Source organism: Mustelus asterias, chromosome 6, assembly GCF_964213995.1.
Source record: "Mustelus asterias chromosome 6, sMusAst1.hap1.1, whole genome shotgun sequence".
NCBI classification, from domain to species: domain Eukaryota; kingdom Metazoa; phylum Chordata; class Chondrichthyes; order Carcharhiniformes; family Triakidae; genus Mustelus; species Mustelus asterias.
The window spans coordinates 25,916,540-25,936,305 of NC_135806.1; the positions used below are offsets into that span (position 1 = coordinate 25,916,540).

A 19,766-nucleotide genomic window follows, 5' to 3' on the forward strand; every position below is an offset into this window, starting at 1 on the left:
TTCCTCCTTACACCTGCCTGATCTATCTGTGATGGAGCGCACTCCCTTCTCACCAGTGATCTCCATCGCTAATTGCTTGGCTGCTGTGAGGAACCCAAGGTCAGGAACCCCTCGTCTTGTGCGTCTCTAGTCACAGGTGTAATCGCTGGAATTCTACCACCCTGCCCGCCACAGGAATCGGAGCGGGCGAGGGGCAGACAACGGGAAGGTCTATTTACCTCAGGTGGGATTTTCTGATCTCGGGTCAAACGAAGCTGTAAAATCCCACCCATTGTGTCTTTGGTTTGCATGACAAAGTGCAGAATTAATGACATGCCCAGCAAGAACTGTTGCATTCCTCTCTCAGGTGTAAAGATATCAATCATAGCTAAGAGTTGATGAAACAATAATGTGGGTTCTTTACTTGAAGATAAGACTTTTTACTGGGAGGCTGAGTATGGTACATCTGATCACTTACCCTGCAGAATGCAGGCATGAGACCTTACAATTCATGCGACTAGTGCATCACATCCTCTTTTTTTTTCCTAAACTTATCTTATCCAGGCCCCCTCCCCTGCTCTATCCCCGTAACCGCACACATTTACCATGGCTAATCCATCTATCCTAGACATTTTGAGACACTAAAGGGAAATTTAGCATGGCCAATCCACCTAACCTGCACATGTTTGGAGTGTGGGAGGAAATGGAGCACCCGGAGGAGACCCACACAGACACGGGGAGAACATGCAAACCCACACACAGTCACCCAAGGCCAGTATTGAGCCCAGGTGCCTGGCACTGAGACAGCAGTGCTAACCTATTTTTAACAGCTATGTTCGCAGTCAGGTGTCTTTCCAGAGGGAGAGCATGCAATGTCAATAGAACATAGAACATTACAGCGCAGAACAGGCCCTTCGGCCCACGATGTTGCACCGACCAGTTAAAAAAAAAACTGTGACCCTCCAACCTAAACCAATTTCTTTTCGTCCATGAACCTATCTACGGATCTCTTAAACGCCCCCAAACTAGGCGCATTTACTACTGATGCTGGCAGGGCATTCCAATCCCTCACCACCCTCTGGGTAAAGAACCTACCCCTGACATCGGTTCTATAACTACCCCCCCTCAATTTAAAGCCATGCCCCCTCGTGCTGGATTTCTCCATCAGAGGAAAAAGGCTATCACTATCCACCCTATCTAAACCTCTAATCATCTTATATGTTTCAATAAGATCCCCTCTTAGCCGCCGCCTTTCCAGCGAAAACAATCCCAAATCCCTCAGCCTCTCCTCATAGGATCTTCCCTCCATACCAGGCAACATCCTGGTAAACCTCCTCTGCACCCTCTCCAAAGCCTCCACATCCTTCCTGTAATGTGGGGACCAGAACTGCACACAGTACTCCAAGTGCGGCCGCACCAGAGTTGTGTACAGTTGCAACATAACGCTACGACTCCTAAATTCAATCCCCCTACCAATAAACGCCAAGACACCATATGCCTTCTTAACAACCTTATCTACTTGATTCCCAACTTTCAGGGATCTATGCACACATACACCTAGATCCCTCTGCTCCTCCACACTATTCAAAGTCCTCCCGTTAGCCCTATACTCAACACATCTGTTATTCCTACCAAAGTGAATTACCTCACACTTCTCCGCATTAAACTCCATCCGCCACCTCTCGGCCCAACTTTGCAACCTGTCTAAGTCTTCCTGCAAACTACGACACTTGCCTTTTCCAGCTTGAGACATTCCGCGACCGGTGGGCACCATGGGGGCAATGGTGCATCTTGACCTCGGGAATCACATTCTGGTTTCATTAGTTAAGTTTCCTTTCACATTGTTGTTTTAGTTACCATGTCATTCCAATTTAAACTGCTAATTTGTTAATTTACCCATTTATTTGTATATAAAGTAAGTCAACAGCCTGATCCTGAGCCTTGCCAAGCTGGCCATCACCAGGTCCAAGCAGTTGGCAATAGAGGGGGTCATCCAGCCTGATTGTCAGCCCTTTTTCTGCTGCTACATTCACACCCAAGTGTCCCTGGAGAGGGAACATATAGTCTCCACCAGTACAGTTGAGGCCTTCTGTGACCAGTGGGTCTGAGTGCATATTGGCCCCACAACTGCATTTTATTTTAAGTTGATAAGTTTCCTTTTAAGATTTTGTGTTTTGTTGCAGTGTCCATTTAAGGGGATATCACTTTTATCTAACTTGGTTATTGTTAATTAGTCTATTTAAATAATAAAGAATATAATGTGAATCTAAGAGGAGAGAGTGGTGATGTTGCTGGACTAGTAATTCGGATACTTGGGCTAATGGTGTGGGGACATGGGTTCAAATCCCACCAACGTGTAGCTGGAGGTATTTGAGTTCAATTAATATATCTGGAATTGTAAAGCTAGTCTCAATAATGGTGACTAGTAATCCACACAGTTCACTAATGCTCATAAGAGAAATAAGTTTGCTGTCCTTGCCTGGTCTGGCTTACATGTGACTCCAGGCCCACAGCAATGTGGTTGACTCTGACTCTGAAATAGCCTAGCAAGCCACTCAGTTCAAGGGCAACAAATACTGGCCTTGCTAGTGATGTCCACATCCCATGAAAGAAAAAAATGGTAGTCTGTTCCTGGGCCTGGCTAAGCTGACTATCAACAGGTCCAGGCAGGGGTTGTTGAGGGTGTCATTTGGACTGATTGTCCATGGCTATGTTCCTACTCAAGTGCCCTGGAAAGAGAGCTCATGATGTCCACTTGTACGCTTGAAGCATTCTGTGATCGTTGCATACTATTTTAATTTGATCAGAAAAGGTTCCTTTGGAATATGTATCTGTTAAAGTGCCCCTTTAAGAGGCTATCACTTTTATTTAGTAGTTTATTTCCCCTTGATAATCTGGCGAACCAAAAGCATATAAAGTCATCATAGAAACCCGACAGTACAGAAAGAGGCCATTCGGCCCATCGAGTCTGCACCGACCACATTCCCACCCAGGCACTACCCCCATATCACTATATATTTTACCCACTAATCCCTCTAACCGACACATCTCAAGACACTAAGGGGCAATTTAATCATGGCCAATCAACCTAACCCGCACATCTTTGGAATGTGGGAGGAAACCGGAGCACCCGGAGGAAACCCACGCAGACACGAGGAGAATGTGCAAACTCCGCACAGACAGTGACCTAAGCCGGGAATCGAACCCGGGTCCCTGGAGCTGTGAAGCAGCAGCACTAACTACTGTGCTACCGTGCCGCCCTGTATTGGCCGTGCAATGAGTCAGCTGGGAAAATCTTGGGTAGTAGTTGAGGCAAAGACCTGTAAGGGCTGCATCCTGTGAATAAACATACTCTCAGGGAAAGGAATTTTGTCTGTTTTTGCACTTCACCATCTAACGTGGATCCATTTAACAACAGCAATCTCAAATTGATTTTTTGAAAAATCAAAATATTTCAGATGCTAGACATTGGAAATAAAAACTGAAATGCAGAAAATGATGCGCAATTCTAAAAACGAATCTAGGAAAAGTGCACCTAACGTTTTTGTTCTGTTATGCTAGTTCTGATGTGAGTGAGGTTGTATGTCTGTCACAGGGAACTATTGTAATGCTGTCTGTGTGGATCAAGCAGCACTTTAACTGCTGGGAGGCAAAGAAATTTGACAGCTCTGGAACTGAACTAAAAAAGGGTTCCTCAAGGACTCGATGTACACATCCAGCATTTTACTCTTAAATGCAATCAGGATCAATCTTCCATGAGTTATATGATAGATAATAATTAGGGCACTCAAAATAATTGAGGCATTCAAAAATAGAGACTGCCTTCAGTAATAATGGAATTATATTAAAGTTGATGTATATATATAATTATTAATTCTGCAGTTCAGTCTCATTAATATTTTAATCCCTGATTAGCTTTATTACTTGTTTCAAGTTTTTATTAAACCTTTATCTTCATGCAATCATTATAAATGTATTCAAGAAAGAAACCAAAACTTAACAAATTTCCACAGTATAAACATATCAAGAATAGTTTCACAAGGTGAGGCACAGAGCCTTATTTCATGGACATGCTAATTGAAGAATTGGCCAAATGATTTTGTAAATTTTACACATTCTTAGTATAGCTTTTACAGGAGGCTAAATAAACTGACTGGGAAGTCCAGAACGCGGTGTCATAGTTTGAGGAGAAGGGGTAAACCTTTTAGGACTGAAGTGAGGAGAAATTCCTTCACCCAAAGAGTGGTGAATCTGTGGAATTCACTGCCACAGAAAGTAGTTGAGGCCAAAACATTGTGTAATTTCAAGAAGGAATTAGATATAGGTCTTGGGGCTGAAGGGAAATGGTGGTTGCGTGGGGTGGGTGGGGGGCGGGGGCGTGGTAGTGAAATCAGGGTATTGAATCCAATGATCAGCCAGATCATAATGAATGGTGGAGCAGGCTCGAAGGGCCGAATGGCATACTCTTGCTTCTATTTTCTATGTATGTTTTTATGTTCATTGTTCATATTGATATACTCATTTTACAAGCTTCAGGAATAGTTGGGCATAGATGTGGACTGCTTAGTTTGCCTTCTTAGAGGGATTGTTTGGTTGTGTTCATTTTCTCGTGGACCTGAGACAACGTGATTATGTAATTCAGTTTTCTTATTTAATTAACATTAATTGACCAAACTGAAGCTCTCCATACTGTAATTTAACCAGAAGGTAAATTATTGCCTGATGATGGTGTTGACATTAACTTGACTGTCTTTCAGTTGAGTTAGTTTATGATGTCATCTGCACACATTCAATCAAATGTGTCACAGTCATCAAGAATGCAAGATCCCACATTTCATAAAATTCATCCTACATTAACGAGACATTGTTCCTTTCTGCATTTATGTACTGTGTGGTGTTCAGACCATTTGCTGATTTAGCCAATGTGCCGATTTAGGACAACAAAAAGAGGATTACAGTTGGCCTCAATGTGCTCAGGATGTACAGCAGGAAAATGAATAACAATGGAATGTGACTTTTTGATTCTGTTAGAAAGTGTACTTGTATCAATGCTTAGTAAGATAGAACACATACCAACCGACTCAAGAACAGCTTTTTCCCTGCTGGCCTCAGACTTTTGAATGGATCTATCATGTATTAAGCTTATCATTCTCTTCACCCTATCTGTAACTGCAACATTACATCCTGCACCCCCTCCCTTCCTTCTCCCCTATGAACGGTATGTTTTGTCTGTATAGCACAAGAAACAATACTTTTCACTATCCCAATACATATGACAATAAATCAAATCGACGAAATACTGTTGGTTGGTCGTAATACCTTATGAGACTGAACAGCCTATTGTTGTGGTAAAAGATTGAAATTAAAGTCTGTAAGCTTCAGTAATAGAGTTTTTATTTGAGCATGCTAGGGAGGCACAGCCTGGTTGTCAGGTCATCTGTTTGATACAAAGGCCGTGTAACATATTTATATCTTTTGGTTATCGCATTTCACTAAATATGCAGCCCATACAGATTGCAGATGTTCCCTGTTTCTTACTGGAAGGATGGCTCAAGGCTGTGATCAAATCCTGAGTCTGTGCTTATTACACTTTTGCTTACCCATTCTCTGAAGGTCATTAAATGTTGTGATTGTTAGTTTCCCACACCGTGACCTTCGTGTTGACTATATTTCCCATTACCTTGAGAAAGAGCTCTAGTAACTACTCTTGTCTACTTCTAAAGCTATTAATGCTCAACTACATTTGCCCTTTAGAGCCATTAATGTTCATTTTAGTATCAATCTGAATCTTGAAATATCTTAATTTCTCCACATCGCTATCGACGCTTTCCAGACTTTCAAAGAATTGCCATTTGGGTCAGGTATACCTCGCACAACCTCAAACCTCAACCTCAAACCGCACAACCTCAAACAGACCATTGTCCGCAGCAAACTACCCAGCCTTTAGGAGAACAGTCACCACGACACCACACAACCCTGCCACAGCAACCTCTGCAAGACGTGCCGGATCATCGACACGGATGCCATCATCTCACGTGAGAACACCATCTACCAGGTACACTGTACCTACTCAGCCAAAGTTGTCTACCTGATATGCTGCAGGAAAGGATGTCCTGAGGCATGGTACATTGGGGAAACCATGCAGACGCTACGACAACGGATGAATAAACCCCGCTCGACAATCACCAGGCAAGACTGTTCTCTTCCTGTGGGGGAGCACTTCAGCGGTCACAGGCATTCAGCCTCTGATCTTCGGGGAAGCGTTCTCCAAGGCGGCCTTCACGACACTCGACAGCGCAGAGTCACTGAGCAGAAACTGATAGCCAAGTTCTGCACACATGAGGACGGACTAAACCGGGATCTTGGGTTTATGTCACACTATCAGTAACCCCCACAGCTTGCCTCCTGGACTTGCAGAATCTCACTGGCTGTCTTGTCTGGAGACAATACACATCTTTTTAACCTGTGCTTAATGCTCCCTCCACTCACATTGTCTGTATCTTTAAGACCTGGTTGGCTGTAGAGATTCGCATTCTAATCAGTATTCTGTAACTTGATTTTGTGTCTCTGTATGCCCTGTTTGAGAGCAGATATCCACTCCATCTGACGAAGGAGCAGCGCTCCGAAAGCTAATGGAATTTGCTACCAAATAAACCTGTTGGACTTTAACCTGGCATTGTTAAAACTCTTACTGTGTTCAGGTATACCTCAACAGGCATCACTGGCTTTAACGTTAAAACGGCAAGAGAAAAATATCAAATGGGGAAAAAGATATAGCAATTTATTTTCTGTTTGTGATTTTTTAAATCTCTATTTGTAGTCTCAATTTATAGCATGCTTGGCAGAAATGTTTTTTTCTCTTTTGCACTCATAAGATTCCTTTCTGTTTGCCAGAGATTCACAAGCAAGATAGCCAGAAGAAAGTAATTCAACTATATGACACACCCTATGACCCTGAAGGAAACTCTGTAGCCTCAGATACAGAGAGTAATGCTAGTTGCGTAAGTGAAAGCAAGTTACCACAAGACGATACAAGGCCTGCAGAGGAATACGACCAACCATGGGAGTGGAATAAAGTTACGGTCCCAACCTTTGCAGGTACCTCTTCTAGTTGAATTTAAGATATGCCAATCAACTGGAGGAAAGTGGTCAAATTTTCTCCCTTGCTTCTCCTGCCAAGGAGTGAACCAATGTTCGGAACTATTGTGTCTATGCAGGTGGTTTAAACTTGGAAACACAAGAAGGTTTATGTTAGTTCTAAAGAAGAGTCTCCGTTGATTTGAAATGTTAATCCTGCTTCTCTCTCCACAGATGGTCCTGAGGTCTGACTCCATATTTGCCAATATTTTAGACTGAGGTTAGGTTGGGGAGAGTTCAATCTTGTCCTCATCAGTCTCACTGGAAATTAACTGTCTTATAAATATTTATTTCTTGTATTCACCATTATAATGTACATCCAGGAGTTTCACCATAAATTAAAACACCTTCCATGTAATTTAAGCTGGGGAGTAATTCAAGTTTTTAGTTTGTGTGCCTATGTAAGTGTGTGGATATATAAGGGTTTTTTGGCAGTGTTCTGTTGAGAATGTGAATAATCACCAACAAGAAACGTGAATCAGGAATAGGAACAGGAGTAGTCCATTCATATCATCGAGCCTGATCCACCATTCAATACGATCATGGCCGATCATTCACTTTGATGTCTTTCTCCCACATATCTCCATATCCTTTATTTCATATTTAGAAATGTCAATTTTTGCTTTAAATGTGCTCTATAGAGAACTCCAAAGATTCACAACCCTCTTGAGTAAATTTTCTCCTCTTCTCAGTCCTAAGTGACTCCACCTTTATTTTGAGGTTGTGTCCCTGGGTTCTAGACTCCCCAACCAGGGGAAACATCTTGCTTGTATCTACTCTGTCTATTCCTTTAGGTATTTTACAGGTTTCAATCAGATCATCTCTTATTCTTTGAAATGAAAGAATATGCAGGCCCAGTTTCCCCAATTGCTCTTCATAGTTCTGGTGAATCTTCATTGTCTGTAGCAATGATATCTATCCTTGGGTAAGGGGACCAAAACTGCACACACTACTCCAGGTGTGACCTGACCAAGATTCAATACAATTCACTACCCCTGTCCTCTTGTGACAGAAGCCAATATTCCATTTGCCTTCCTAATTGTTTGCTGCCTCTACATATTGGCTTTTAGTGACTTACTAACAAGGATAGCCAAGTACTTTTCTACATCTAAACTTTCTAATCTCTTAACCGTTTAAGAAATGCCCTGCATATCTGTCCCTCCTACCAAAATAGATAATCTCACATTTTTTCACGTTATATTCCATCTGCTGTGGACTCACCAAGTCAGTTCAAATCCCTTGAAGCCTCTTTGCATCTTCCCACCCAGCTTTGTCATCTGCAAAATTGGAAATATTACATTTAATTCCCACAAGAAATCAGAGATATTTGCTATGATCTTACCACCTCGCCATGCCTGTCGATCAGTGTGGCGAGCTTGGAAAGTAACACGAGGCAGAAAATCCAATTCACACTTGGCTATTTGAATGGCACCAATGCTTTGTGCCCAGAAAGGGTGCAATCTCACTGAAACAGATGTGGCATTGCCATCAATAAAGCCTGACACTGAGTCATGTGAGCATCAGCCAAGACAAGATAGCCGAATGGTCTCCAAATGGAGGAGCGAGGAGCAAGGTGCAGGTCATCATGTACATGTCGCTTATGTAATTTTGGGTTTTTATCTGTGGCACAGAATCACAAAAATAGGCAGTGGAAGCTGTTTTGATACAGGCAGAGAGAATATCTGCCAGGAGCTGTAGACCAGTTGCAGAGGGCTATCAAAAACCCAGGGTGTTTTCTGATTTGGAGTCACTCAGCAAGGAAGCAGTGAAATCCATGCTTGAGCTTGATCTACAATCATGAGGTGTTGAACAGTCACCTAGTGACCTTACAGCCATTGCTAGTGGATGCATCCCAAGAAATCTCATATCTCAGAGAATAATGTGAACACTGAGGTGAAAATCAAGTGAACACTGTAAAGTAAATTCCTGAAAACTTTGGCACAGATTGGTTTGGTTCCAGGAGAAGTGAAGGAACCTGCAAGATCTAATAAAGCGTAGAGGGCACCCTTGGGTGGAAATAAAAGTGGAACATGAAGTGTGTTATTAAGATGTTTGGATGGAAAGTATAAGTGCTCACAATCATAGAATCCCTACAATGTTGGCTCTGCACCGACAACAATCCCACGCAGGCTCTAACTCCACATATTTACCCTGCTAATCCCCTGACACTAAGGGTCAATTTAGCATAACCAATCAATCTAACCCACACACCTTTTGGAGCACCCCAAAGAAATTCACGCAGACATGGGGAGAACATGCAAACTCCACAGAGTCACCTGAGGCTGGAATTAGACCCTGGTGCTGAGAGGAGACAGTGCTAGCCACTATGCGGCCCTATTAACGAGGGTTAATAGGCTTGCTTTGTTAAACTCTTGTACAGTAACAATTTTTGTGTGAAATCTTTTGACAATCTTTCAGTTCATAACTGGGAAATAGGATCTCATTTAAAAATATTTGTTTCTATTTAGATTGTAACTGAAGATATCCTGTAGTCCAGTACAATTACTAATTGTGCTGCTATCTGCTTCTCAGTTGGAGATTGTGGCCAGAATGTTACCACCGTTCAAGTCGGCGGGATTTTTCCCATCCAGCTGCAGTGAACGGAGATTTGGCTGGTCGCCAAATTCTTCACCCTCGCTGCAGCGGGAGCATGGCGTGAACGATTGGCAAGATTGCGCCCTATGTTTTTCCAGGTGGATTGATGAGGTTACATTGCTACAGGGTAAAACACCAGCTTTTTTTCATAGAAATCATAGAAACCCTACAGTGCAGAAACAGGCCATTCGGCCCATCGAGTCTGCACTGACCACAATCCCACCCAGGCCCCACCCCCACATCCCTACACATTTACCTGCTAATCCCTCTAACCTACACATCTCCGGACACTAAGGGGCAATTTTAGCATGGCCAATCAACCTAACCCGCACATCTTTGGACTGTGGGAGGAAACCGGAGCACCTGGAGGAAACCCACGCAGACACGAGGAGAATGTGCAAACTCCACACAGACAGTGACCCAAGCCGGCAATCGAACCCAGGTCCCTGGAGCTGTGAAGCAGCATTGCTAACCACTGTGCTACCGTGCCGCCCCATTTTTTCTCTTGTTAAAGGCCAGATACTACGGCATTTAGGCTTCAAGGCTGTGCCTTTTAGTTTGCTTCTATTTTCTTCCCCCATTTAAGATTTTGTTTAGTTCAAAATTGTTTTCAAGCAAATGTAACAGTTTCTTGTATTTAGCTGTTGTTGCCTTTGTGCAGAGTTAGTAAATTGAAGTGAGAAAGCTGCTAACGGAGATTTTGGAGGCACAATCAATTCTCTGAAATAAACAGAGCTGGGATTCATTGGTACAAAAGCTCCCATTTTTTAATGAGTACCATTTAAAATAAAGGAGATTTGACAGATCAATGGTGAATTCAAATCATTACAGCTCTTCAGGGGAATTTGTGGCTGTGGCACGTTGAGTCTATCTTCCTTGTCATTAAAAAATATGAAAGACATTCTCTAGGCATATTCATAGCTGCAACGAGAATGTTGACTATCATCTTCATTGAAGCCATCAGTACAGTGGAGGAATGGATGTATAAATGGCAAATTTAGTTTCAAAATTGATAACATGAAGTGGTGGATTTGCACAAGAGGAGTAAGTGAGCCTCATACCCCTGGAAATAGGAGTCTGAATGTAGAAGAGGATCAAAATAGTTTTAAGGGTAGTGATTGATCAGTCATTAAAAGTCGCAATAAAAACAAAATGCTGGAAATAGTCAGTAAGGTCTGGCAGCAACTTTGGTCCTCCACACCTAGAAGAACAAGAACAGCAGATGCATAGAACACCACTGAAAGTTTCCCCTGAAAGTTACCTTCTTGATTTGGAAATGTACCATTACTGTGCTTCATTACCACTGAGTTCAATTACAAGGTATTTGGAGATGAATTCACTGACCGTGATCACTTAAATATGACCATTAAACTCCTTGCAAAACTGCATCAAGATCCTTGGGGATGTTCTTTTTTTGTATTGGTTATATCTGCTTCCATTGCATTCTGAGTTTATTTGGCCCCCTGGGGATAGAACACACCTCTCACTCATAGAATCACAGAAGCCCTACAGTGCAGAAGAGGCCATTTAGCCCGTAGAGTTTGCACCAACTCTTTGACAGAATATCTGTCCACTTTCTGCATCAAGCCCTCCAGTGCTGCATCTACAAACCTTGGACCTTCTGTTCAGAATGTCTTCCTCAGCCACTTCCAATATATGCTCCAGCCAGAATGCACATCTCCTTTAGGAGGTGAAGGCTGGCTTCAAATAATCCAGGCTACCTTTAAGTGGTGACGTGTTCTCCTTTTAGTAAGCTGTGGGTAGCCACAGAATATGTACATATTATTATTTCCCAAATTAAGATTATGCATTTGGTATTTCATATTTATAGTTAAGAATATCCAAACTTACAATATTTAGGAAAGGATAGAAGTAGGATTAGTTATGACTTGGGAATGTTGCTGCAATGCAGGCTGCAAAGGTGGTAGATACAAAAATGAGCTACCACTGCATCATCCCTAATAATTATATTATGGCAATGTCTATATTGGCTATTTTCATCATCATTTTATGTTTCAGTGATTTGAATTGTGCCCTTATTTTGTTTTAGTTTTGATTCAGCATTCGTTTCTTGGTGATGTTGACATTTTAAAATTTAATTTGCTGCTCCAGGACAATCTTGTTTCATAAATACATCAAAAAGGCTGAAAATTTAATTAAATGTACTAATTGGTGCTGTTTGTGCCTCTGAGTCTAAAGTTCAGGGTTCAAATCCAACTTCTAGACTTAATGGCCAAGGAAGGTGTTTTCATAATGTAGCTAAACTGCATCAGTCTGTAAATCCTTCCAACACACCAATAGTAAACAATAAGATCAGGAGGGATTCCTACTTAGCCATGTTATGGAAAGCATGTTGGAGCCTCTACCATCACTATCCATAACTACAGACTACAACATGTGTTTGAAAGTTTTAAATGCATGTTGCGACAGCAACTTGGATTGCATGTTTGCACTATAACATACCACCATCAAAAATAAGAATGCCTGATTGGGTCCAATAACTTTTTCCAGATCCTGACATGTTTCATTATTTGGGAATGACTAAGTGAGACGGAGAAAGCTTTTCAAAGTTGGTTATTGTATCTTATTGTCTCCTTGTAGCTCAGTTCAATGGAATTGAGAAAAGACAATCCTCTCCCTTATGTGACAGACGCAGGCAACTGAGGCCCCCAGGTCTAATCAAACATGGCGGTCTGGAGTTCTGTGGGATTATAGGAGAGAGAGTAGATCCAAACACACCACTGGAGAAACAAGTGTAAGTCAATGTTTTCTACTTCTATGTTCTAAACAGCCCAGTGTCTGTATTAATCTTTCTGTTAAAGAGTGAATCAATGCAGTAAATTTACACTTGCCTATATCTGCAAAGTGAGAATAATCTGTACTGTGGCACAGTAAAATGTACTTGTGAAATGACCTGTACCTGTAGAAATACAGATAACATTTGACTCCATTTATATCGTGATGTGGAGATGCCGGTGTTGGACTGGGGTAAACACAGTAAGAAGCCTCACAACACCAGGTTAAAAGTCCAACAGATTTATTTGGTAGCAAAATCCACTAGCTTTTGGAGCGCTGCTCCTTCGTCAGGTAAGTGGGAGTTCTGTTCACAAACAGCATATAAAGACACAAACTCAATTTACAAAATAATGGTTGGAATGCGAATCTTTATAGGTAGTCACGGGCATTCGGCCTCTGATCCTTGGTCAAGCGTTCTCCAAGGCGGCCCCCACGATACACGACAACGCAAGAGTCGCCGATTTTGCAAGCCCAGGCAGGTCGTGGGGGTTACAGATAATGTGACGTGAACCCAAGATCCCGGTTGAGGCCGTCCTCGTGTGTGGAACTTGGCTATCAGTCTCTGCTCGGCGACTCTGCGTTGTCGTGTATCGTGGGGGCCGCCTTGGAGAAAGCTTGCCCGAGGATCAGAGGCCGAATGCCCGTGACTACCTATAAAGATTTGCATTCCAACCATTATTTTGTAAATTGAGTTTGTCTTTATATGCCCTGTTTGTGAACGGAACTCCCACTTACCTGACGAAGGAGCAGCGCTCCGAAAGCTAGTGGATTTTGCTACCAAATAAACCTGTTGGACTTTAACCTGGTGTTGTGAGACTTCTTACTCCATTTATACCGTCAGTGTTTCTACTGAATTTATAATTTCAAAATTACAAAGTAACATAAATGACTGGTTTCAGGTTCAGCAACCCGTTTAGGTTAGGTCTGTGATTGTTTTCTGTAAATGTTTCATCTTTGTCCTGAAACCATTATGGATGAACGCTGAGTGAAATTTGGATTCTGCATTTTTGCAAGAAGTAACCAAAGCTACTGCTGACTCACTTTTGGCAGCTTTTGGTCAGGAATTGAGTGAGGGTGGGTTGGAAAAATAAAATAGCTGTTAAATTAACAGAAGGAAAAAATTGAGACTTCACGACATGAAGAAATTTCAAATTCAATATTTTGTTCCTCCTGATCTGATCTCCTTGCCCATTTCCCTCGAGTCTGGAAAAACATATTGAAATATAATGACTTGGGTAACAACGGTATTCTGCCTAAAAGGTCATTGTTACTGGGTCTAGTCTAATGTTGACAGATTATTCAGCTGCAAGTAGCATCACAGTTGCACCAAGTGGTCCTCACAAGAGCACTTTGCAATAAGGATAACTGGTTAGTAATCAGGAATATTTTTCAATAGAGATATGGAGGCAAAAACTTCTAACATAACAAAAATCAGTTTTGACCTGCCTCTGACTGTATCTCTGCAATGTTATGTTCTAGGTAATCAGCAAAACATGAGTGCAGGAAGGCTCAGAAGAGCCTGCCTGAGTCAGACAATTTGTTCTAAAATGCAATGGTATTATTACCTGTGTTGCCACAGTTTATTTGCTCTCTTGATCTATGTACGATGAATCAGTTTTGAGCAAATTAGGGAAGAGTGCATGAGTTTCAGTGCAGATTGGGTTCAAACCAACAAAAATATTGGCACTTGATGTGTTCCAACTTGACGATGGCTCTCCCGAAAAGTTTATGCAGCCGAGTTACTAATCTTAACATTATTCAATTATAAGACAGACAAGTGCGACTGAGGAACTAAGTGCATACCTGAGAGTTTGGTGATTGGGAAAGTTTGAAGTGTTGATTCTGTTCTTGAAACATCCCGTCTAGTCTGTAATTAGCAATAACGGGAAAGTTCTGTGTTAAATAGACTAAGTTTCATTTTTTTACTTCCAGCTTTAGACGGGTAAAGACATTTGGCTGAGAGAGCTGACTAGTTAATGAGCTAACCGGTTGAATCTGGTTTCTCTAGCTCCAGTTCAGTTTACTATAAATTCAGAGTTCAGTAGTTCTGGCAAAGCAAGCCAGTGCAGCTGAGGAATTGAATGAATATCTGAGAGTTTGGCAAGGGAAGAAAGGAGGTAATAATTTCTGTTTGCTTGTTCTACCTTTTTTAACCCTGTAAGGTGCAGAGAGCGCACTATCTCAGAGACCTCTGAAACAGCACTCTGAGTCATAGATTTCCATTATATTTATGCATCATTAGTCAGTACAAAGGATATTGTTTAAATTCCAGTCTTATCTACCTGTAGGTTTATGTTGAACCTTTCACCTGGTGCAGGATTCGTTATTTCCTCCTAGCTAGAGACTACCTGTCTTTCTCCATCTTTCCAAATCTGTACTGACTTGATGCCTGTCTTTCTAACATTAAACAACTAAGGCCTTACTGGAGAGTTCTGCTGGTATAGGTCCTTGGAGTGTGTACGGTTCACTGTATAAGTATTTGACTAGCATGTACTTTTAAGTCAAGGATGTCAGTTTGAAATCCATTAATTTCTTCTAAATTTTTACTACAAGGAAAGGGACTGGCTGTTTGGTGAATATCTAACACGGTTAACATTGGTTCCAGACTTGGGGTTTAAAATAGTACACAAACTGGTGGTAAAGTTCATATAAAAGCTTAAAAAAAAAGAAACACAATTAAGTGAATAATATAATTAATTAATTTGAATACATTACCTGTCCAACCGTCCTTAATGTGTCATGGCTGCAGCACATGGAGCTTGTGAATGCCAGTTTCATCCAGGGCAAACATGTCTGCAGTGGCTCAAGGAGCCTCGGCTCGGTTGGAGCCACAGACTCTGACACATCAGAGAAAGAAATGTACTTGGATGCTTTGTACCAGGAGACAGTCACACCAGTTAGGGTAGGGCTTTCTGATTTGGGTCAATGACAGAGATAGGAGTTGAATATGAGTGAGTCAGGGAAGGGGACCCAGAGGGCAGAGTTTAAGAAATGTCAGCCTCTGCAGTTGTCCGGTAATTTGGGTTCTATCAGCTTGCTTGGGTGAGAGTGGGGGCCGCAAAGTTGATGTGAAAGGTAACCATAGCACCGTGGTACAAGAGACCATTCAAGTGGGGAGAGCAAAAAGGACTATAGTGGTAAAAAAGGAGAATTTATGTTGTTCTCTGTAGCAAATAACAAGAATCCAGGTGGCTGTGTTGCCTGCCTGATGCCAGGGTTCGGGACTTCTGCTCAGGGCTAGAGAGAAGCTTGTAGTGGAAGGGGGAGCATCCAGTTATGGCCCATGTAAGTACCAACAATACAAATAGAACTAGAAAAGAGGTTTTACATAAAGACCACGAGGAGCTAGGCACCAAATTAAGAAGCAAAATCCCTGGATTATTACCTGAGCAATGTGCAAATTAGCATAGGATATATAAAATTACAGAGATGAATGTGTGGCTCCATGACTGATGTGGGAGAAATGGGTTCCAATATGTGGAGCACTGGCATCAGTACTGGGGAAAGTGGGGACTGTACCATTGGGATGGTCTGAACCTGAATCATGCTGGGACCAGTGTTCCTCCAAACCACATTACTAAAGAAGTAGAGAGGGCTTAAATTAAATTTTGGGGCAAGGAATCAAATGTGGATAGATGTGATAAAACTGAAGAGTAGAGACAAGAAATGATGAGCAGACTGTGACAGGAAGAGACAGAGTAAAAATCTTAGGGTAAATCAGCAAATAAAGCTAGACATTACAAAACAATAAAAGGACAAAATTAAAGGCTCTGTAACTAAATGCACGTAGCATTAAAAAAACCCAGCATAAATGGGAATTACATTTCCTATAGAAAATTAAGCCTGAGGAGTTGATGAAAAATAAGGAGATGACAGCTGAATTTTGCATCAGTTTTCACTATAGAGGCTACAAGTAACATCCCAAAAATGGCTATAAATCAGGAATTGGAATGGAGAAGGAAGGAGCTCGAGAAAATTACAGTTGCCAGAGAAGTGGAACTGTGGGTTGACAAGTCCCTGGGTCCTAATGGATTTCATCCTAGAGTCTTAAAAGAAGTGGCTAATGCAATAGATGATGTGTGTGTTTGTTTTTGTTTGGTTTCATTTTCCAAAGTTCACAAGATTTGGAGAAAGTTCCATTAAACTAGAAAAAAGCTAATGTAATTCATTTATTCAAAGGCAGAGGAGACCGGAAGCAGGAACCTATAGGCCAGTTAGTTTAATATCTGTCATCAAGAAAATGTTAGCATTTTATTAAAGATGTGGCACAGTGGTTAGCACTGCTGCTTCACAGCTCCGGGGACCTGGGTTCGATTCCCGGCTTGGGTCACTGTCTGTGTGGAGTTTGCACATTCTCCTCGTGTCTGCGTGGGTTTCCTCCGGGTGCTCCGGTTTCCTCCCACAATCCAAAGATGTGCCGGTTAGGTTGATTGGCCATGCTAAAATTGCCCCTTAGTGTCCTAAGATGCATAGGTTAGAGGGATTAGTGGGTAAATATGTAGGGGTATGGGGGTAGGGCCTGGGTGGGATTGTGGTCGGTGCAGACTCGATGGGCCAAATGGCCTCTTTCTGCACTGTTGTGTTTCTATGATTTCTATGTTATATCTGGGTATTTGGATAAATCCAAGGTATTCTGGCAGAGTTTTGTGAAAGGGTCTTGTGAAAAAACTAATGTTTAACAAATTTATTGGAGTTCTTTGAAGAAGTAAAAGGGCTGTGGATATACTGTATTTAAATTTTCAGAAGGCATTTGATAAGGTGCCTCATCAAAGATTATTGCAGAAACTAAAAGGGTGTTCAATTTTGGCATGCATTGAAGACCGGCTGGCTAGCAGGATCCAGAGAGTAGGCATAAATTAGTCTTTTTCTGGTTGGCAGGTTGTAACTACTGGTGGTAACTAGGGATCAGTGCTGTGGCCTCAGCTCTATACAAGTTAGTTATATGAATGATTTGGATGAAGGAACCAGTGATATGGATTTGGTGATGACACGCAAAATAGGTTGTAAAGAGGACATAAGGAGGCAACAAAACAACATAGATAGGTTAGGTGAGTGAACAAAGGTCTGCAAAAGGAATATCATGTAGGAACATATGATGATTTTAATTTTAGCAGGAAAATGAAAAAGTAGCATATTATCTAAACGGTGAGAGATTGCAGAGCCCTGAGATGCAGAGGGATCTGGGTATCCTAGTTCATTAATCGCAAAGGTTAGTATGCAGGTACAGCAAATAATTAGCAAAGCTAATTGAATCATAAAACCCCTGCAGTGCAGAAGGAAGCCATTCAGCCCATCGAGCCTGCATCAGCAATTCCAGCCAAGCCTTATCCCAGTAACTCCATTTATTTATTCTACTAATTCCCCTGACACTAAGGGGCAATTTAGCATGATCAATCAACCTAACCTGCATATCTTTGGATGTTGTAACTTATTGCAAGGGGACTTGGTTAGAAGGGTAGGAGATTGTGCTTCAGTTATACAGGGCATTGGTGAGAGCACATCTGGAATAGTGTACAGAATTGGCCTGCTTATTTGAGAAAATATGTAAATGCATTGGAAGCAGAGAAGGTTTACCCAGATGACTAGGTCATGATCAACAGGGTGTGCGCTTATGAGTTAGAAGTCACGTCCAATTGATCTGACGAAGGATCACCATGCTCTATTCTCTCTCCACAGATACTGTCAGACCTGCTGAGGTTTTCCAGCATTTTTTGTTTTTGTTTGATTCCAGCATCTGCAGTAATTTGTTTTCGTTTTACTAGATTGATACCTGAAATGGGCGGGTTGTCTTATGAGGAAAAGTTGGACAGATCAATTTCTGCTGGAATTTAGAAGATTAAGAGACAACTTGAATGAAAGGACTTCACAAGGGGAATATGGAAGAGTATGGTAGAATCATTTTAGCCCTGTTAAAATGGGCTACTGTTCAAAAATAAAGGGCTGCCAATTTAAAACTGACATGGATTTTTTTTATATAGTCATAGTCATAGAGGTTTAAAGCATGGAAACGGGCCCTTTGGCCCAATTTGTCCATGCTGCCCAATTGCCCGCCTTTGGCCCATATCCCTCTATACCCATCTTACCCATGTAACTGTCTATAGAGTCATAGAGGTATCTCAGATGGTTGTGAGACTTTGGAATTCTCCTCTCCTCAAATGGTGATTTAAGCCGTGTTTGAATATCTTTTGCCTTAAAGTAAATTTTTGATCATCTTTAACCCCATTGCTTATCGGGGGTAAGCCGAAATGTGAAGTTGAGTTTAAAGTTGCATCTTACTGGATGGTGGAGAAGGTTTCTGCTCCTAATTTGTATGTCCAAAGAGTAACATAACTTTTGCAATTTAACTGTGGACCCATGAGCTTCTTGGACTTCCTGGAACTCGTCAGTAAAATAAAGGTGAGAATTCAGTGGTAAGAGGGGTCTGGAGACAGAACAGGAAAATAGACCAATAAGTAGTGCCACGCCATAGCTGTCTTCTTGCCTGCTTGCATGAGAAGCTTTGTTCACTATACTTGTACTGAGAAGCTTTTTTTTAAAACATATTTTGGAGACTACTTTTACAATTTTAAGGGTGTCGTCCAGAGTGTTGTATGTCTCATTCAGCACTTTGAAACTCTGACCTCTCAGATCAGCATGGTTGCTGCTAATGCTATGTTACTTTGAATGTCAGATGAGGAAAAAGCTGATCAGCGGTTGCAGGAGCAGTATGTTGCTCACAGATCTGATGATCCATAGAAAAGAGGAGATTGTCAGCTTGCACGAGGCCATACCTGGCCTCCAGGATCTACAAGCAGAGAATAAACTTGATCCATGTTTCAGGACACTGGCAGCAGCATGTTAGATGATGGCAGTTACGTGCAGCCTGTTGAAACAAGTCGCTACCACTCAACTCCCTTGCCTCTGGAACTTTCCAGGGCTCTGCAGAGCAGTATCACTCAGTTGGCAGCCCATATAGGTAACTGATGGCATGCTTGCCAGAGCCAATTATAGGGTGGCATGGCACAGTGGGTTAGCACTGTTGCCACACAGCACCAGAGACCTGGTTCAATTTCGGCCTTGGGTGACTGTGTGGAGTTTGCACATTCTCCCCGTGTCTGCGTGAGTCTCCTCCGGGTGCACCGGTTTCCTCCCACAGTCCAAAGATGTGCAGGTTAGGTGAATTGGCCATGCTAAACTACCGCTTAGTGTCCAAAGATGTATAAGTTAGATGGATGAGCCATGGTAAATGCACAGGGTTACGGGGATTGGGTGGGGGTGTG

At 42.0% G+C, this 19,766-nt stretch overlaps 1 protein-coding gene across 1 annotated transcript in view; it reads left to right on the plus strand.

Annotated features, from left to right (window-relative positions):
• LOC144494788 (SH2 domain-containing adapter protein B-like) overlaps positions 1-19,766 on the plus strand; it is a 104,553-nt gene that overhangs the window by 76,539 nt on the left and 8,248 nt on the right. Inside the window, exons 3-4 of the mRNA XM_078214134.1 lie at positions 6,874-7,077; positions 12,313-12,466. Coding sequence (XP_078070260.1) covers positions 6,874-7,077; positions 12,313-12,466 — 358 coding nt within the window. The remainder of the gene's footprint in view (positions 1-6,873; positions 7,078-12,312; positions 12,467-19,766) is intronic.